The sequence below is a fragment of the Molothrus aeneus genome, chromosome 3 (genome assembly GCF_037042795.1).
Source record: "Molothrus aeneus isolate 106 chromosome 3, BPBGC_Maene_1.0, whole genome shotgun sequence".
Classification (NCBI taxonomy): Eukaryota; Metazoa; Chordata; class Aves; order Passeriformes; family Icteridae; genus Molothrus; species Molothrus aeneus.
In genome coordinates, this window is record NC_089648.1 from 10,510,135 (window position 1) to 10,528,176 (window position 18,042).

General features: G+C 46.9%; 2 protein-coding genes across 3 annotated transcripts; both read left to right on the forward strand.

Moving 5' to 3' along the window:
- The first annotated feature begins 209 nt into the window (after positions 1-209).
- Positions 210-15,479, forward strand: SEC23B (SEC23 homolog B, COPII coat complex component). Of its 2 annotated transcripts, none has more exons than XM_066546260.1 (20): positions 210-328; positions 2,369-2,604; positions 3,638-3,695; positions 4,279-4,365; positions 4,546-4,782; positions 5,155-5,240; positions 5,690-5,834; positions 6,441-6,599; positions 7,274-7,389; positions 8,337-8,460; positions 8,877-8,957; positions 9,274-9,363; positions 9,606-9,712; positions 9,848-10,001; positions 11,379-11,456; positions 11,754-11,915; positions 12,152-12,238; positions 13,680-13,835; positions 14,652-14,717; positions 15,225-15,479. In XM_066546260.1, exons 2-20 carry the CDS (start codon positions 2,384-2,386, stop codon positions 15,312-15,314), a joined length of 2,304 nt encoding a protein of 767 aa, XP_066402357.1. In that variant the 5' UTR covers positions 210-328; positions 2,369-2,383; the 3' UTR covers positions 15,315-15,479. The 2 variants fall into 2 exon arrangements, with proteins under 2 accessions (XP_066402357.1, XP_066402356.1); XM_066546259.1 differs by lacking the exon at positions 210-328 and adding an exon at positions 445-530.
- A 298-nt stretch (positions 15,480-15,777) lies between these two features.
- Positions 15,778-17,221, forward strand: SMIM26 (small integral membrane protein 26). The gene is made up of 2 exons (XM_066547795.1): positions 15,778-15,928; positions 16,737-17,221. The coding sequence occupies exons 1-2, from the start codon at positions 15,811-15,813 to the stop codon at positions 16,916-16,918; spliced, it is 300 nt and encodes a 99-aa protein (XP_066403892.1). The 5' UTR covers positions 15,778-15,810; the 3' UTR covers positions 16,919-17,221.
- Positions 17,222-18,042: the final 821 nt, after the last annotated feature.

An 18,042-nucleotide genomic window follows, 5' to 3' on the forward strand; every position in this document is an offset into this window, starting at 1 on the left:
TTTAGCACACTACTTAAGAAAAATAATACAGCATAACTTTTTAACTTAACAGATAAAATACTCATTTTAATATTTGCCAAAAGCCAATCACAAACACGCATTTTTCACACCAGGAAGTTCTATGCTCCCTGCTGAACACGACAGCGCTCTCCCAAGCAGCCGAGCCCCGTGAGGGCAGAGCTGCTTCACTCATGCCGTGCCAGGGGACGAACGCGGCACCGCATCCCACACTTGGCAGGGACACCCTGTCCGTCGCCATTCCAAGGCGGAACCGGCTGCCGTTAGCCAAGACGAGCTCCCTGCCGTCGCCGCCGCCCCGCTAAGTTTGGTAGGGGCACGTCTCTCCTCTATTTCTGAAGGGCGGTGTGGCGTGCCCTCAGCCAAGATGGCGGCGGCGGAGCCTCAGCGGGCGCGGGGTCGGGCGTGCCGCCGCCGCCGCCATGTTGGCGGTGGGCAGCGCGTACCGCTGAGCTGGCCTTGCCGGGCGCGCGGGGCGTGCCGGGAGGGAGCGGCGCGAGCGGCGCGGGCAGGTGGGAGCGGCGGGGCTCCGAGGGGATGGGAATGGGAATGGGAATGGGGGGGGGATCTGCGTCCCATGAGCGACACAGGCGGTGTCAGGCGGTCAGTGACGGCCCCTGTGAGGGGGAAGGGGTCGTCCCTTGAGAGGGGAGCCAGTGGTGTCCCCTGCGGGCGAGTGTGGAGGGGGCGGTCAGCGGTGTCCCGTGAAGGGGTGTGGAGCGTGGTCAGCGGTGTCCCCTGGCTCGGTACTTTCATGGGGTCAGCAGTGTCCCACAGAGCAGCACGGGCTTGGCGCTGCTCGCTTCGGCCGGGCTGGGCATCAGCAGCGACCCCCAGGGCAGGGCTGGGGTCAGGCGTGTCCCCTGTGGAGGGTCCCCTATGGTCGTGCCGGGGATCAGTGGTCTGGGGGGCGGAGGTGGCACCTATGGCTGCACTGGGGTCTGTCATGTCCCCTATGCCATGCCAAGCACACCAGCTGGGCCATTACACCTCTCCTGACCCCAAAGTAGGGCCACAGCTCATGTCAAACCCAGCATGGCAGTCAGGGCTCTGCCTGGGGCAGGGAAGTGATGCTGGGCTGCAGCTGGAGAAACATGGAATAAATTTGCCCTGTGGCTGTACTGCGTGCCTGAGATGTCAAATGTTTGTATTGCTGTTCTGATGTGCGGGATCTTTTACAGGCAGACTTGGCTCTGAGTTTCACTTTGACAGACCTGTTTCTGATGGGGATGTGCTGTGAACCTGTCTGTTTGTCCATCCAGTGACAGGGGTGGAAACATGGGGCAATTCTGCCTAAGCTTGATTTACATCCTTAATAGCATAGAGGAAAATGTCAGTGAATTTGGAGTTCTGTAGGAAAATGTCACACCAAAACTTCCCCTCCTCTGAGGGGAGGTGTTGCTTCTGATTTCTCATGTGTGTGGCCCTCCTGAATATTCCACCTGCAGTGAGGACCAGGAGTAAGGTAGTCCTGGAGCATCTGCAGCTGTAGGTGAACCTCTGAGTTTCTTTGTCTGAAGCAGGTTGTGGAGCTGCTGCTTTTGGCTCTGTGAGTTGCTGCTAGTGCTGTGTGGTGTTTTTGTGGTCTGGATTTGACAAGTAAGTTTTTTGGTAAGCTTGTCCTTGCCTTTCTCAGAGAAATCAAAAGTAGTGATGGCCTGGAAGCTCTTGTTTATGCCTTATTTTGAAGAGTTAAGTAAGACAACACAGAGAATGACTCCTCTGTTGTGTTGGAGATATTCCTCCTTGATGTTTTCTGAAGTCTTCTGGACTCTCAGTTCCTTCCTTACAGTGGGCCAATGATGCCATGCAGAGTGGGTGTTTTTTGATATTTTGTCATGTACTTGCTTCCCTTTGTAAGCAGGTCAGGCTGGCAGCTTGGTGACACTTGTGACTGGTTTGGTGTCAGACTTGGCCTCCTTTTCTCCCTGCAACGTTTCAGCTGAAGGCTTCAGGACGTGTTGCAAATCTGGCCTGTTTTCCTTTACTGACCCAGTCAGGAAGGATTGCCTTGAGGCCAGCATGAGGCTGATTGGATTTTGAGATGTTAAAAGTGAATCATAAGAAAAAAACCCAAACAACCTCTTGCATTTTGCCTTTGAGTGTCGGCTTTCCTTGTTTCTTTGTTGGATTTGACAGTGTTTTAATTGGCTGTAATGTTGATGAGAGCACTGGACAGAAGAGATTAATGGAGTCACGTGGTTTATTTGATAATGGGATTAATGCATTGTGCTGTGTTGGCTTTGTCCTGCAGCGCCTTGTGCCCCCACCTGTAGTTGATCTGCTGAGCTCCTTTGCAGGCCCTGTTGCCCACAGCAGTGGCCTGAAGGTGCCTTTTTCTGTCCTTCAGGAGCTTCTGGGGGCCATGGCGACGTACCTGGAGTTCATCCAGCAGAATGAGGAGCGCGACGGAGTGCGCTTCAGCTGGAACGTGTGGCCCTCCAGCCGGCTGGAGGCCACCAGGATGGTTGTGCCCCTGGCCTGTCTCCTGACCCCGCTGAAGGAGCGCCTGGACCTGCCCCCCGTGCAGTATGAACCAGTGCTTTGCAGCAGGCCCACCTGCAAAGCTGTGCTCAACCCTCTCTGGTAGGAGTTGCTCGGATGGGGATGTTGGAAGGGGCTGGATAGGACCTAATTTGCATCTGAGATTCACTGCTTCCTTATTCCCCTTTTTCTCTGCCCTGTGCCTGGCAGCCTCTTTCATTTAGATGTGGTGGGCTTGTTAAAATCCATACATCAACATGCCTGTTACTAGAGCTGACAGGAGCAGAGGGCACAGGAGGATCTCTGGGGAGGCTGTTAAGGCAGAGAGTCCTCTCAGCATCCCAGAGAATTTAATGGTGAATGAGGAAACTCATAATAGACAAAAATGCCCATTATACTGGTATACTCAAATCTGTTGATTTGAGTGGTCTGGACTGTGATGTTAACTTGTTTTCCTCTGGACTCTGCTGCTCACTTGCTTTCCAGCTTCCTACACATTCTGCTGCTTGTAGGTCAGCTCCAGTATGAGCATAATGAAGTAATTTTAGAGAAATATCTTCGTCCCAAGATCATGTGATGATCATGCATACTCAGAGCGTGGTGTTGGGCTGAGAAAAAGCAGGGAATGCCAATAAGAGGAAGTGAAATGAGATCAAAGCCAGGGAATGAGAACGTGGCATCCTGCACTAGCAGGATGTTGTGCTGGGCTGAGGAGAGTAAACTGTGGGACAGGGAACAGCCTGTTTGTTCTGTGTTTGCACAAGATCTGGGTGGATGGCTCCTGCTGCTCTGAGACTGGAGCATTTGTGTGCTACAGCTGCACAAACAATAAGACATGAGACGAGCCTAAGTGTAGTGAAAGAATTATTAGACCCAAGTCTGTGTCTGCCAAGGGCTGAGCTTCAGAGAGCTGTCAGTGGTCCCTCATGCTGACAAGCCTGAAAGTGGCAGGGCTGGATTAGCTAATGAACTTCCTGGGTATAGAATCAGAGTCTGAGTCCCTGAAACACTTGCTGTTCAAGCTGGAGTGTCTGTTTCTTAGTGCTGTGAACCAGCATGGATTCATGAATTAATTGTGAAGCTTTGCTGTGAAACTGTTCCTAAGTCACACCAATGCCTCATCTTTCCCTTGCAGCCAAGTTGACTATCGGGCCAAGCTTTGGGCTTGTAACTTCTGTTTTCAGAGAAACCAGGTAGGTTGGAAAAAGCACTTCCACCTTTTCAATGAACACTTTATTGATGGCCTTCCCTGGACATTAAACATAAATTGTGCTTCTCTAGATCCCTTCCCTTGGCCTTCTTTTCTTGCTGAACCCAGGCTAGAGTACAGTCTGCTTTATCTGACATACTGTCAGTGATTTTACTGGCATGCAGAGCATAGCAAGGAGATAAAAATGCTATTTTGTTCCGTGTGTCCCAGTGTGTTTTTTGCATCTGATATTTACTATTCCTGAAGATTATGGAATTCATTAGATTTGAGTAGACTTTTGCCATCAGAAAAGAATGGCTAAAAGAATTTCAGCTACTGCATCATTGATGTTGTAGCCTTACCTTTTATTTACACTGGATTGAGTCCATCCTGCTGGCCACTTGTTGTCTGTGCTTAGGAAAAGCACTGTGGGTTTCTTGCAATGAATTAATCAGGTTGGTGCAGTGGCAGTAAATAAAAAGTTGAATAACCACATCCATCAGCAGGGCAGGCTCTGTGCTGAAGAAGAGAGCCCTACATTTTTGCCCTGCAGCTTCTTTGTCCTAATTTTTTGTTCTCTTTTTCAGTTCCCCCCAGCATATGCTGGCATTTCTGAAGTCAATCAGCCAGCAGAGCTTATGCCTCAGTTTTCAACAATTGAATACATAGTGCAGGTAAATGAACCACAGGCGAGTTTGGAGCTCCCAGAATTGTCTTGTTTGTGACAAATGATATATGTGTAAAATATTCTTAGGATAATGCAAATAAACACCATGTCTGCAAGGTGCTTAAAAAGTGGTTAATTTTATTCCTTGGCTGGAGGCTTTATAAAATGTCATTTCTTCCCACGTCAGCGAGGTCCGCAGACGCCGTTGATCTTCCTGTATGTTGTGGACACGTGCTTGGAGGAGGAGGATTTGCAGGCCCTGAAGGAGTCCCTGCAGATGTCCCTGAGCCTGCTGCCCCCCGATGCCCTGGTGGGGCTCATCACTTTTGGCCGGATGGTCCAGGTTCACGAGCTGAGCTGTGAAGGGATTTCCAAGAGCTACGTGTTCCGAGGCACCAAGGACCTGACAGCCAAGCAAATCCAGGTGTGCTCTGCTATCCCTCAGGCCAGGGGCTTGTACTCTCAGCTCTGTTGGGCTTTCAAGCACAGGGCTCTCTGGGAGAAAGGAGGGCTTGGTGCTCTCAGCTGTGAGCCTGTTGCCCTCCCAGTATCTGTCCTGTCTTTTTGCCTTTGTAAATGTCTTGGAAGCTTGTTCAGGGTTGAGTTTGTGTATCTGACATAATGGACCCATGATCCATTCCTAATGGCAGTGCAAAGATGAATAATTTTACAGATTTAAGTATATTTAATGCTGCAGTATTGCAGGCCTCAGGGTATATTCAATAATAATACAAGTAATATGTAATATGTTTAGTGTTTGAATAGTACATCTCTGCCTCCTCTTTACTGTTCTTAGGATATGCTTGGACTTTCAAGGCCAGCTGTCCCCATGCAACAGGGAAGACCTCTTCAAACTCCAGAGCAGCCTGTAATTTCCAGCAGGTAAGCTTCACCAGCAGGGCAGATGTTTTATGCCCCTTTATACCTGTAGGTCATGCTTCTAACCCTGGGTTTCCCAGGAGAGGAAAGAGGATTTAAATGGTATTGTCTTGTCACAGTAATTTACCTTCATTGAACACAGTTTTCTCTTTCTCAGCTTCTCTTTTTCAGTGGTAGCTCTCATGCCTTTCAGCAAACTCACCTTTGAACTTCTTTCCTGTTCTTTATGTGATTTGCCTTCTTGCCAGTTCCTGATGTCTTGCTTTGATCAAATTTTTTATTTTGCACAGGCTTGTTATCTTGGAAAGTTTGCATGTAAGAAGACAACCTGCTGCATGTCTCTTTACTTCTGATTATTGTCTCAGTGCAATTTATGTGTGCCAGGAACAAAGAGGCAGTTTTTTCTTCTCCAGACTTAGAAGCAGGAAAACACTCTATTTATATTTTTGCAGGTTCCTACAGCCTGTGCATAAGATTGACATGAATTTAACAGATCTGCTTGGAGAGCTGCAGAGGGACCCATGGCCAGTGACCCAAGGAAAGAGACCCTTGCGTTCTACTGGAGTGGCTCTTTCCATTGCAGTTGGCTTATTGGAGGTACTTCTAGTGCTGTTGTTTGATATGAGCAGGCCAAAGTAAGCACATGAGATGAGATGAGGTGAGATGAGATGAGGTGAGATGAGATGAGATGAGATGAGATGAGATGAGATGAGATGAGATGAGATGAATGCAGCTGGGTTACAGTGGGGTGCAGAGCTGCAATTTGTCTCTACTGAGACATTTGAGCTGTCCTAGCACCAGCTGATGTAGGTGGGCTGGAAGGTTCCATCTAAATGGTAAAATTTGCAGATGTTGAAAGGTCTCTGATTCTTGTGTGTGTTGCTACACAAGAGGTGATACTAAGCACTGGATTTATCTAAGTATTATCTAAGATATAAGTAAAGAGAACAGAAACTGCCTGCTTCCTGTTTTGGAGACATGAAACTTGATATGGTTTGAGTTTAAACTTTATCTGAGGGCTGTGACTGTCAGGAAGTGCATCACTATTTATCGAGGTGGCCTCCAGCAGGGACAGATCCCCACTGACATTGCAGGAGCATGTGCAGACCCTTCTCTAAAGAAAGCATTGTTGCTATTTAATCAATTTCCCTTTTTTTTTTCCCTCCTCCCCCTCTCTGATATAAGTCTTTGTTTTTATTTTAGGGCACATTTCCAAACACAGGGGCCAGAATAATGCTGTTCACAGGCGGGCCACCAACACAAGGGCCAGGCATGGTGGTGGGAGATGAACTGAAAACACCCATCCGTTCCTGGCATGACATAGAGAAGGACAATGCAAGGTTCATGAAGAAGGCCACCAAAGTAGGTACTAGGGCTTGATGGGTGTGTTTAAAAGCTGAAACTGAGTGTTGTGTCAGAACACTACATGGGTTGCATGGTTGTCCTTGAAGTAATGAGTCTTTGTGTATGCTAAATTATGAGGATGGTTAAGGGAAGTGTAAAGAAGCTTCCTCCTAGTTAGTTCTCCATCATGGTCTCGTGCCTTCTCAGAGAAGAAAGTATTTCAGTGTTGTTTCTTAGCTGGTGGTGGGTGGAGAGTTTGTTCATCGGCATCATTGTATCTCCTCCTGGAGAGGAACAAATCTCCCAAGAACTGGTTATTTCCAGAAAGCCTCCTTTGTCTTCTTGATATATAAAACAACCATTAAAATAGAAAAAAATGTCAGATATGAAATGTGCCTGTCAGCTTAGAGAAAGTTAAGAGAACAGGTGTCATCCTGCTATCTTTGGGTTCCCAGCAAGTCATCACAGACTAGATGATTCCTTGTCATTTATGCACTGTTTATATTTGAGACAATAAACTCAGGCTCATCCAAATGCATCCCTCATCCTAGAAGGGAGCAGTGTGCTGCGGCCAACATCTCCTTAGCTACCATAGCAGTGGTGATTGTCCCATTGTACCTTGTGTTGGCCTGAGGTGGGGAGCAGCACAAGTTGCACTTTGCAGCCTCCTAACCCCCTGTGTGTGTTGCCAGCACTACGAGACTCTGGCCAACCGCTCTGCGGCCAACGGGCACTGCATCGACATCTACGCCTGTGCCCTGGACCAGACAGGGCTGCTGGAGATGAAGTGCTGTGCAAACCTCACCGGGTATGTTCACTGCAGGGCACCACACAGCTGGCACCTGCTTTTTGGGGTTGGTTTTTTGTTTTTGGAGGGGGAGAATAGTTCAGGAAGCAATTAGGTGTGCTGGCAGGGCAGAAGGGTTTTTAAAGTTCTGTTCTAAACTGTGGTTTGAATTTGCCAGGAATTATATGGCAAGCCTCACCTGATCCCAGTCCACATTTCTGGAGTCTCAAAGCAGCATGTGAATTAGCACTGCTGTTAGAAAACTCAATGGTGGGTAGAAGCTTTCCTTGTGTGGGCCAGATTTTCTTTGCTTAACAGCTCGCTTGTGCTTTCTCCAGGGATTCTTGACTTCCCTGGGCCCAGTTTTAAGTGACATGTCTTAAAGGATAAATGTCTCTGTCCCATATCGCTAGAAATGATCTCTGTGAGGAAGGCTGTGTGCTAACCCAGGCCTTTTGGGGACTTGGCATGTTTTACTGCAAGTGCAAGGTGTTTGTAAATAACCCTTCAGTGCAAGGAGAAGAGAGACTGTTTGACCCTGTGTATGTGTTACTGAGCTGCATCTGGTCAGGCCTGAGCTTGCCAGGGCACTTAGGGGAGGCCCAGCACGTTCTCTGTGCTGCAGTGGTGCAGCCACCCCTGGTGTGGTGTGGGTGGTTCCAGCTCTGCTCAGGGAAAGCAGGCTGAGCAAAGAGCTTTCCAGGGTTGAAACACAAACATTTTGAAGGCAGCTGAAGCAATGGCAAGGAACAGGGTTGAGAAAGGAAACTGACAAAGGTGGAGCACTAACCTGTGTGGCTTTGTAGGAGGCACCCATGAATCTGCACTCCCTGGTATGAATCCTGCCTATGCAAAGGCATGCTCTAAAGCAGTAACTGCATGTGTTTGCATGTGTCAGAGGTTCAGGGATGTAACCTTTGTACTTCTAGTTCCCAACTGCTTCAGTTCCTTTGTTTTTTCTTTCCCAGAGGACACATGGTGATGGGAGACTCCTTCAACACTTCTCTCTTCAAGCAGACCTTCCAGAGGGTATTTAGCAAAGGCTACAATGGGGAATTTCGGATGGCTTTTGGTGCAAATCTGGATGTGAAGGTGAGAGATGAGTTTGATTGCAGTTTCTGGCATGTTTGGGGTGTAGGAATGTCTACATGTTTGAGGTCAGATGTAGTGCTTCTTTGGGAGAAGAAGCACTGTACTGGAGGGATATTTATTTGGAAGCTTAGTAATTTTGTTGTTGTGTGGGTTTTTTGTTTAGTTTGTTTATGTTTTATTTAAAGCAGCCTCTCCTCACTCAACAAGGAACATTCATACAGTTTCATCCCTATAAACATGTCTTCATTATTAAAATGTGGTTCTGCAAATTTTCTTACCTCCACTAATTGTAGCAGTGGATGGTCTGGGAAAATACCATCTCATTAAAGCTGAGCAACACATTTAGACTGTGTGGATTCTATTTGACTGACTTAATGAAAAAAACAAACTTTTTTTTTTTTTTTACCTTGTTCAAGACCTCCAGGGAGCTGAAAATTGCAGGAGCCATTGGACCATGCATATCCCTGAATGCTAAAGGGCCATGTGTGTCTGAAAATGTAAGTTTCTGACATGGAAAAATCTTTAATAAAGAAGTAAATATACAATGGAAAGTTTCTATCTAGACCTACAGTTGAACCAGAATGTCACAGTTTTCCAGGAAGCATCCCTAGGAAATTACAACCTTTCTTAGACTAAATTCTTGCTTCCTAAGGCTTTCTTTTAACTGTATGGCCTTCAGTAACTTCATTCACACCCAAAAGATAAGCAGTCTAGAAGGCCTGCCATTACTTGTACTTCTGATCAGAATTTAACAAAAGCTTACCTCTCCTGCTGCTAGAGGAAAATTGCTGATTTCTTTCTGATTCTGTGCAGGAACTTGGAATTGGAGGGACATCTCAGTGGAAAATCTGTAGTCTGGATCCCAGTACAACTCTGGCCATTTACTTTGAAGTGGTAAATCAGGTAAGCCCTGGCTTTTTTTTTTTTTAATCATCTTTTTTACTTCTTACAGGTCTAGATAATGCCATGGCACCCCCTGTGTAGCAGGTGGATGGTTGCAAAGCAGCCAAGTGTTCTGCGATGACAAAATAGTTTGGGAAATTTTTTGCATGTGTCTATTTCTTTTATGTGCTGTGGGGGCTTGTTACAGCTGGGAAGAGTTCTGGAAATCATGTTTTGAAGTGTGCCTTTGTTTTCGTTTTCAGCACAATGCACCTATTCCTCAGGGAGGCAGAGGGGCAGTGCAGTTTGTCACCCACTATCAACACTCCAGCACCCAGAAGCGCATTCGTGTCACCACCATAGCCAGAAAGTGAGTACCCCGTGCCAGTGCTCTGCCAGAGTAGCAGCAACTTCAGCTCCAGTCTGTGCTGGGATTCCTGGCTTTTTGCTGCATGCACTGGCACACGTGGATGCACGTGGCATTTACCCTTTGCTCACCTTGCAGCTGGGCAGATGCACAGACTCAGCTCCAGCACATCGAGGCCGCGTTTGACCAGGAGGCGGCTGCCGTGCTCATGGCACGGCTGGGAGTGTACAGGGCTGAGTCTGAGGAGGGACCTGATGTTCTGCGTTGGCTGGACAGGCAGCTCATCAGGCTGGTAAGACCAACACACTGAGCTTGGGGGCATTCTTGATTGCAGTAAAAATGGAAGAGACAACAGCAATCTTTTTTCAGATTGCCTTGCTTTGTTTGTGCTCAGATCATGGTGACGTAGCTGTAACATGGAATAACTCAGAACCCAGTGTGATCAGCAAATTTGGGATGGGATAGGTGAACATCCCATTATGCTGAAAGGGATTGAATAAGGGATAGTGAAACATGGAATAATGCAGGTGGGATTGTCACTGGTTCAACCCTCCTGCTTAAAGTAGGACCAGCTCTGAAGTTAGAGCAGCTTGCTCCAAGTCTTGTTCAGTGGCATTTTGAAGATCTCCAAAGGTGGGATTTCTTACACTTCTCTTGACAGCCTGTTCCAGTGTCTGGTCACAGTCACAGTTTGGGGTTTTTTTCCCTCTTCCCTGCCTCTGTCTCTCAGTCAGAGCTTCCATTTCCCCAGTTACCAGTCAGGTAGACAGCAAGTTGACTCCCTAATCTCACTTTTCACCAGGCTGAACAAACCCAGCTTTTTCAGCTTCATTTTCTTCATAAGATGCTCCAACCCCTGACTAACTTGGTAGCCTCTGCTAGACCAGTTTGTTTGTATATGCTAGAGCATATCCATGTTTGTCTTGCACTGGAGAGCCCACAGCAGACACAGCATTCAGATGTGGGCAAGTTTAGGATAGTAATCTGAATTAATTCTGCAACCTCCTACTGTCTCTTGCTTTGAATTTCACAAGCTCAAATTGTCAAAATCAGTGCTGGTCTTGTCCAAACACCCATGTGGGGTTGCTACTAACAAAATATGGCACATCAGACCCCAAAAAAACAGGGCCAGTCAAATAGAGATTGGAGCACAAGCACAAACAGGGGCAAACTGTTTGCTGCAATGACTGTGGGATCATTTAGAGTTTAATTTCTAAAACCACTGATACTTATTTTCAGTGAAATGGTGAAATACTTATCTGCTGTTCTGCAAGAAGTGTTTCATAGGGTACAGAACAGTTTAGGTGTAATAGCCCTGAATTAATGGGAAAAAAAGGGTAGTACTGTAGAGGCACCATTTCTTTAATTCTTGGATAATTTCAAATCTAGACTTTATGAATATATGTATATTTATATAAGTAGATTAAATCTTCATTCTCATTCTAGTAAGACAGAAAAAAACACTGACTTAAAGAAAAAGAGCCTGTAACTGCTGTAGTACTTGTTTGGTTCGTGCCTTGATTGTTTAAAAATTAGCAGAAGAACACCCTCTAGAAAAAGAGATCTAAATTCTATTTAAAAAAAGAAAAAAAAAAGAAAAAAAAGAAAAAAAAAGAAAAAAAAAAAAAGAAGAGAGAGATAACCAAAGTACCCATTTTGCTTCCAACAGTGTCAGAAATTTGGACAATACAACAAAGATGATCCCAACTCCTTTAGGCTGTCAGAATCATTTTCTTTGTATCCTCAGGTAAGAATGTCACTTCCCACAGCTGTGGGAAAAGTGTGCAGGGGTGAGTGGGAATGATGATAAAACATCTTGCACTATTTATCAGATTCAGGAGGGGAGGAACAGGTGCTTTTTTAATGTAATGGACTGGTCCTGTAGTTCAGCACTGCAAGAGACTGATAAGGGAAGAAGTCTGAGGAGTTACTAAGGGGCAGACTTTTCCCCAAAGAATTTGCTGTTCAAAAATACTGGAATTGGGTTGAGATGTTTTGGTAACTTTGGCTGACATTTCTTGTCTCACTCCTCTTTCTGGTGCAGTTCATCTTCCACCTGCGGCGCTCCCCATTCCTGCAGGTCTTCAATAACAGCCCGGATGAATCTTCCTACTACCGGCACCACTTTGCCAGGCAGGACCTGACCCAGTCCCTCATTATGATCCAGCCCATCCTTTATGCTTATTCTTTCCATGGGCCTCCTGAGGTGAGTCTGTGTTTTCCAGGAAGAGGTCAATCAACTCAAAATAATGAGTGTTCAGTTGAAGTAACACTATTTCAGCCAAAAGGCCCTTGTAGATTTAAAAAAAAAATTATTACAGGACACGATACTTTTAGTCAAGATCATATCAAATTACACTTGGATGGACATAGAAATTGCTCTCTGGCATCCTGAGATCTGAGAGCTTAGGGGTGCCTGACTTTGTTCTTTATTTTCCCCAGCCAGTGCTTTTGGACAGCAGCAGTATTCTTCCTGACAGAATCCTACTGATGGATACTTTCTTCCAGATAGTTATCTACCTTGGTGAGGTATGGTGAAGCACATTCTCTTTCACTTTTTGTGCTCCTTCCCTCCTGCCATGCATGCAGCCAGCTTTGCTGCTAGTATGAAATATTAACAAACTAACTTCTTGCAAAGCTCACACAGCATAGTGACCATGTCGTGTACATGCTGCTTGTTGGAATGCAATTCCCACCACTGTCAGAATAAAAATAATACTGGAACCACTAAGGATATGTTCTGCACCGAGTAGCAGTATAGGAACGTGCTCTCTGTGGATGGAGTGACAAAACTATCTTTTGTCTCCTTAAAAAGGAAAAAAACCTAGAAGTTTCTTTCCTCAATCAGGTAAAAAGACACCTCATAGGACTTGGGGGACTTCACCTCAAACTTAAGGATAGCCAATTGGACAGAAGCCAAAAAGTCCCACCTAAGCTATTTACTAGAAGAAGTCGACAACAAAGGAACCAATCACTTTTGTGAGGTGTTTTACCAGGAGCAGGAACCTCTTGCACCTGGCTCAATTTGTCTCTGTGAAGAGTTTTGTTATTTTGCCTTTTATAAATCTTTTCTCTTTCCAACACTACCACAGAAGCCATCCTGATTTTCTGCCTTCTAAGGTCGCTGAGCTATCTTGGTGTGATATAAATCTCCAAGAGCTTATGAGACCTAGCTCGAAGAGACCAGATATCATAGCAGCTGTTGTGTTAGCTTGGCCACGAAGGTGGTCCCTTACCATGCCTGGAAAAGGCCAGAGAAACTGGAAATGAAGCAAGGCAGAGTTACAAGATGATACATACTTTAACAGAGTTGCAAGTATTTTCAGAGGAGTGACAGACTTTGTTTGCAGGGTTTTCATACATACTTAAGTACTGTAGCTCTTCAAGAAATCAGGCAGTTTTCCAGTTTTTGCTTTTAAATACTGGATGTTTTTGAAAGCTGCTGCTATATTCCTTCTCTCATGACTGAGGGAAATGCTTAGATACTGTCCCTTTCTAAAAATCTTCTGCAGTTACCTTAAGGAGTTCCTGTCTTCTGTTGCAGAGCAAGACACTCAGCAGGTGGGTAAAATTCAGACAAGGGAAGAGCTGAGTGTCTGACCTGTGTACAGAGGAATTGCTGCAGACATACAGTGCATGCAATGGATGCCTTGAAAATACTGTAAGGCCAAGTCAGATTCAAAAAGTCAGTGGTTTATAAATGTTTCATTTCTGTGTTGGCACAGGCTGAAGCATATTGAAGATTTTCAACAAACAGCTCTGGCACTGCACAAATTGCTGCCAGGTTTTGTGTTGGGTGCCTTAAATTCAGGGACAGAAAGTAATGTTGTAGGCACAGTAGTGAATGTGTGTGTTTGCCCCTAAGCAGAAGCACATGTAGCATTCTGCTGCCTTAAGACATGCAGGGTGAAAAGGGGAGGCTTGTAGACATCTCTGCTCCATTTTCATTTCCTCCCTATGCCATCAATAGACTATTGCCCAGTGGCAGAAAGCTGGATACCAGGACATGCCCGAATATGAAAACTTTAAGCACCTCCTGCAAGCCCCACTGGATGATGCCCAGGAAATCCTGCAGACCAGATTCCCAATGCCACGTTACATCCACACTGAGCACGGGGGCAGTCAGGTAAGGAAGTTTCTGGAGGAACTCTTTCTGTTGTTGCCTAGAGAAAATGGCTCATTCTGCTTTTCTGAAAGGATGGTTCTGGTAGTCAAACACAGTTTAGCTCTTCAAAGTACAGAGCTTGCATATTTTCTTATCAGCTTTTACTACAACTCTGTCTTTTAATAGGCTGATCACTTGCTGGATATGGTTATGAAATATGAGGGTGGAAAAAAAAGGGAAAAGCCAACTTAAATATGTGTTTATTCCCAAGTAAAAAGGTGAGAAATAAATTATTTGGCTCTGTGTCTATAGTTAGCTTGCTAGGACAGTAATGCTGAATGGTTGACCATCTGTATCTTCACTCTCAGACACTGAATGAGGATATAAAACTGTTCTTATTTTCACTCTTCCTGGAATTGCAGTATACTGTAACTTGTGTACAGTGTACTGTACCTGTAGCAGTGAAGGGGCAGGAACTGATGCTCCGAACCAAAGATTTGGTGTTGATTTTTGATGTGACCCTTTTACACTGGTCTTGCACTGAGCCCTTTTTGGAAGAGCAGATGTGGCAGGGGAAGAAGAGCAGTGCTGGTGTTTCCTGTGCCATGGAATCAGAGCTGCCAGCTGGGCACAGCCTGCTGGAGCAGGGCACTCAGTGCCCCTGAGAGACAAGCTCTCTGTGGAGCAGGGATTTCTGGACTTGAAACCTGCTTAAATTAACCTAGAACCTTGCAAAAGCAGAGGAACATTGCTGGTCATGCATCTAGAGTGAGATGAAGCCTGAGGGAGCAGACAGGGCTCTCATTTTACCAAACTCCCCCTCTTCTGTCTTTATAGGCCCGGTTCCTCCTGTCTAAAGTGAATCCTTCTCAGACCCACAATAACCTCTATGCCTGGGGCCAGGTAAGCAATGGAGGAGCTGCTCATGTTTGGGAATGCTGTAAAATACACATGGACACATTTGTGTGTGCAGTGGCCATCCTGTCTCACCAAGTGGCCACAAATAGCATTACACTTGTCTTTGGTTCCTTATCATGGTAGCACTGGATGATCAGAATGGAGTTTTCAAGCCTGGATGTCATGCTTTTTCAGTATTCTGGAAAAAGCAACTAGCATATGGATACATGTAGATCTAATTTAGTTGAGAATATTAGACTTTTTTATCCTGTTTGTGTAGAGCTTTGGGCAGCAAAATTCCCAGTGCTTTAGGAAGAAACTTCCCTGCAGCAGTTCAGATTGTAGGAGAGGATAACGTCAGTGATGTTGCCAAAGAGTGGCATCTGGCTTTTGCAGGAGAAAATGGTTTTAGCCGGCAATGAATTCAGAGTGCTGACATTTGATTCACTTTTAGTTTGTCCCCTGTGTTAGCAACAGTATTTTAGGCTTGTTATTTCTTTGTTTTTTCTGCAGGAATCAGGAGCTCCAATCCTGACAGATGATGTGAGTCTCCAGGTATTCATGGACCACCTGAAAAAGCTGGCAGTCTCTAGTGCATCGTGACTGATCAGACTGAGCAGCAGCGGCAGACGATTTACATGGATCGTGTTGATGACAGAAGTGGACCAATTCATTTACATTTCCTTTCCTCTCTTTTAAACTAGGGATTTTAACTGTTACACGAAATAAACATTCAGGGAGAGTTTTTTACTTCTCCCTTCTAATTTATTTGTATTGCTGTTTGTCTATATTCTGTTCACTCTGCGTTTTCCACGCATCCTAATTAGAGTTGAAAAGTGTTTTAGCCAACAGAGATTTTGACAGCCTTTAGCTTAACTTTTAAGAATTCTCTTTTAATGCTCTTAAGAGGTCTCCCAGCCAGCAGGGGCCTGTATTAATGAAAAACACAAAGGGGTAGGAGCACTGCTCCTTAGTGTTGTCCCCGAATCCCGCTGTCGGTGCCATGGGCGGCTCTTGGCTCCTTTTGCCCCGCCCCCTGCGCATGCCCCGCCCTCCGGCGCGTGCCCCTCTTGGGGGCGGGGCTTGCGCGCGGGCAGCCATGAAGTCGGTGCGCGCCGCCGTGTGGAACGCCAGGGCCGCGCTGATCTACTCGCTGGGCGCCTGGACCACGCTGGGCGCCCTTATCTACTACGGCCGCCTGGAGAAAGGCAGCACCGGTACCGGCAGCGGGGCCTGCGGTCACCTTCGGGGGCTCGGGAGGTTTCGCTGAGGGAGAGCCCGCTCGGCGCGCGTCGTGTCCGGGGCGGGGCTTGCTCAGGGGGCGGGGCTTGCGTGAGGGAGAGCTCGGCCGCGGGCGGCTCCTGGGCTCTCCTGGCTGCCCAGGGTAGGGCCGGGATCCCCCCAGTCCCGCTCCCACCGCTTCCCGACCCGGGAAGGTAACGCTGGGTGCTGCCCGCCCGCCCCTCGGGGCACTTCGGGCTGTGCGGCTGCCGCTGAGTGAGCCGGGTGTCCGCCCGGCCCGCCCTCGGCTGTCCCTCCTGAAGAGAGTTAATCCCGTGTTGATGGGAGAAGGTCGTGCTTTATCTCAAGGCACGGGAACAGGCACTGTACTCTTCCCAACCTGTTGCTTTTATTTGCGCTCTGGGAATGGTTCGAAGCTGTGCTGCGGGAGGGTTAGGCTGGACATTAGGAAGCGTTTCTTTACTGAGAGGGTGGTCAGTGGAATTAATGGAGGTTGCGCTGGGCTGCTTGGGCTAGCTTTGATGTGGATAGCTGGGGAAACCTGTTGTTACTGCTACTGTAGTACTGGTAATTGTCCAGTACCAGTGTAGGTGTCTGATCTACCCCATTAAATCCGTTTTTCTGGCTATGGTTAACAGATCTTTGCTATCTGAGCCTCAGAATGGAAGGAAAAGCAAAAAGAATACTGAATACCCACATGGCTGCCATGATAGAGGGATAAAACGTTTTTATTGTTGTGCTCTTTTTTGTCTTCCCTCCCTTACCATCCTTTCTATTCCTTAGAGAATGAAAATGATCCCGAGGCAAACCAACCCCGCAAGGAAGTACACACTAAGGAATATCCTTTTGGATTGACAGTGAGAACAGAAATAACATACAAAGAGGTTCAGCCTCCTCTTACCCGGCTGCTCAGGCGTGTGGTATCATTCTTTGTTCCTGATGACGGCCCTCCTTCTGAGAAGTGAGCTGTTCAGGAGCTCAGAACGTTGTGCTGGACCTCTGAGAACATTATCCCAGTGCCTGGCACCAGAGCACTGCTGGAAAACTGTCCCTTGCATCGCTGGAACAGCAGCTCTGCCCCGCTGGTGTGAAAGTGCTTTCTCAGTGGGACAAACCCAGGTGATCCAGGCTGTAGCTGGGGTGGCTCCTCAGCTGGGCAGCTCTGAAATGGATACTTAGGAATGATGAGTAAATGGGAAGGAATGTATTTTAATGTCTTGGTTACCGGAGTTCTTAATGGTCCTTCAAATAAAAGCTCAGAGAGATGAGTTACAAGTGTGGAAATGTTTTTGTAAGCTAAAAACTTACTGAATGTTCTGCTCCAGGCTCTTGTTCTTTAGGGGTTTTCCTGATCCTTGCACATGCTGTCCCCTTGTGGGGACAGCTCTGTGGCCAGAACTAATGTTTGCTCTGTAGGATTTTCCCTAGTCCTTATGGACATCACCTGCCCTGTTTCTCTGTACAGCCCTTTTAGGACACACCTTGCCCTGCCCCACGAGGGGATCTGAGGTTTCCCATCTTGCTGTTTGGAAAGCTGTCTCCATCTCCTCTGCTCACACACCTCAGCTTCCAGATCCTTCCCATTGCTGAAGGGGGCCCCGCATGGATGCTGCAGGGAGGGGGAGTCTTCGTCAGGAGCTGTGGTGATACAACAAGGCAGAGTTGGTACAAATAAAAAGAGGGGAAATTTAGGTTTGATATTAGGATGAAATTCTTGACTGTGAGAGTGGTGAGGCACTGGAACAGGCTGCCTGGAGAGGGTGTGGATTCCCCAGCTGTGGAAGTGCTCCAGGCCAGGTTTTGGATAACCTTGAGCAACCTGGCCTGGTGCAAAGTGTCCCTGCCCTTCCAGCCCACACCTTGATTCTATAGGAGCTTTTACAACCCAAGCTCCACCCAGCCCATGCACCTACGGACCCACCTTTCCACATGGGCTCCTTAGGTCCTTACAGCCACCACCTCCTTTTCCCAGCCACTCATTTTTACGGGCACCCCGCTGTCTCTCTGTAGCTGTTCCTATAGTGGATGCCAGTCTGCTTACGTGCATGTTCCTTTTTTGGAAGGCACCCCCAAATTCCTACAGGGAGGG

Coding starts and splice junctions, on each gene's coding strand:
- SEC23B (XM_066546260.1), top strand. CDS start 2,384: ATGGCGACGTACCTGGAGTTCATCCAGCAGAATGAGGAGCGCGACGGA. Junction 9,364..9,605: donor ACTTTGAAGTGGTAAATCAG/GTAAGCCCTGGC, acceptor TTTCGTTTTCAG/CACAATGCACCTATTCCTCA. Junction 13,836..14,651: donor CTGAGCACGGGGGCAGTCAG/GTAAGGAAGTTT, acceptor CTGTCTTTATAG/GCCCGGTTCCTCCTGTCTAA.
- SMIM26 (XM_066547795.1), top strand. CDS start 15,811: ATGAAGTCGGTGCGCGCCGCCGTGTGGAACGCCAGGGCCGCGCTGATC. Junction 15,929..16,736: donor CCTGGAGAAAGGCAGCACCG/GTACCGGCAGCG, acceptor TCTATTCCTTAG/AGAATGAAAATGATCCCGAG.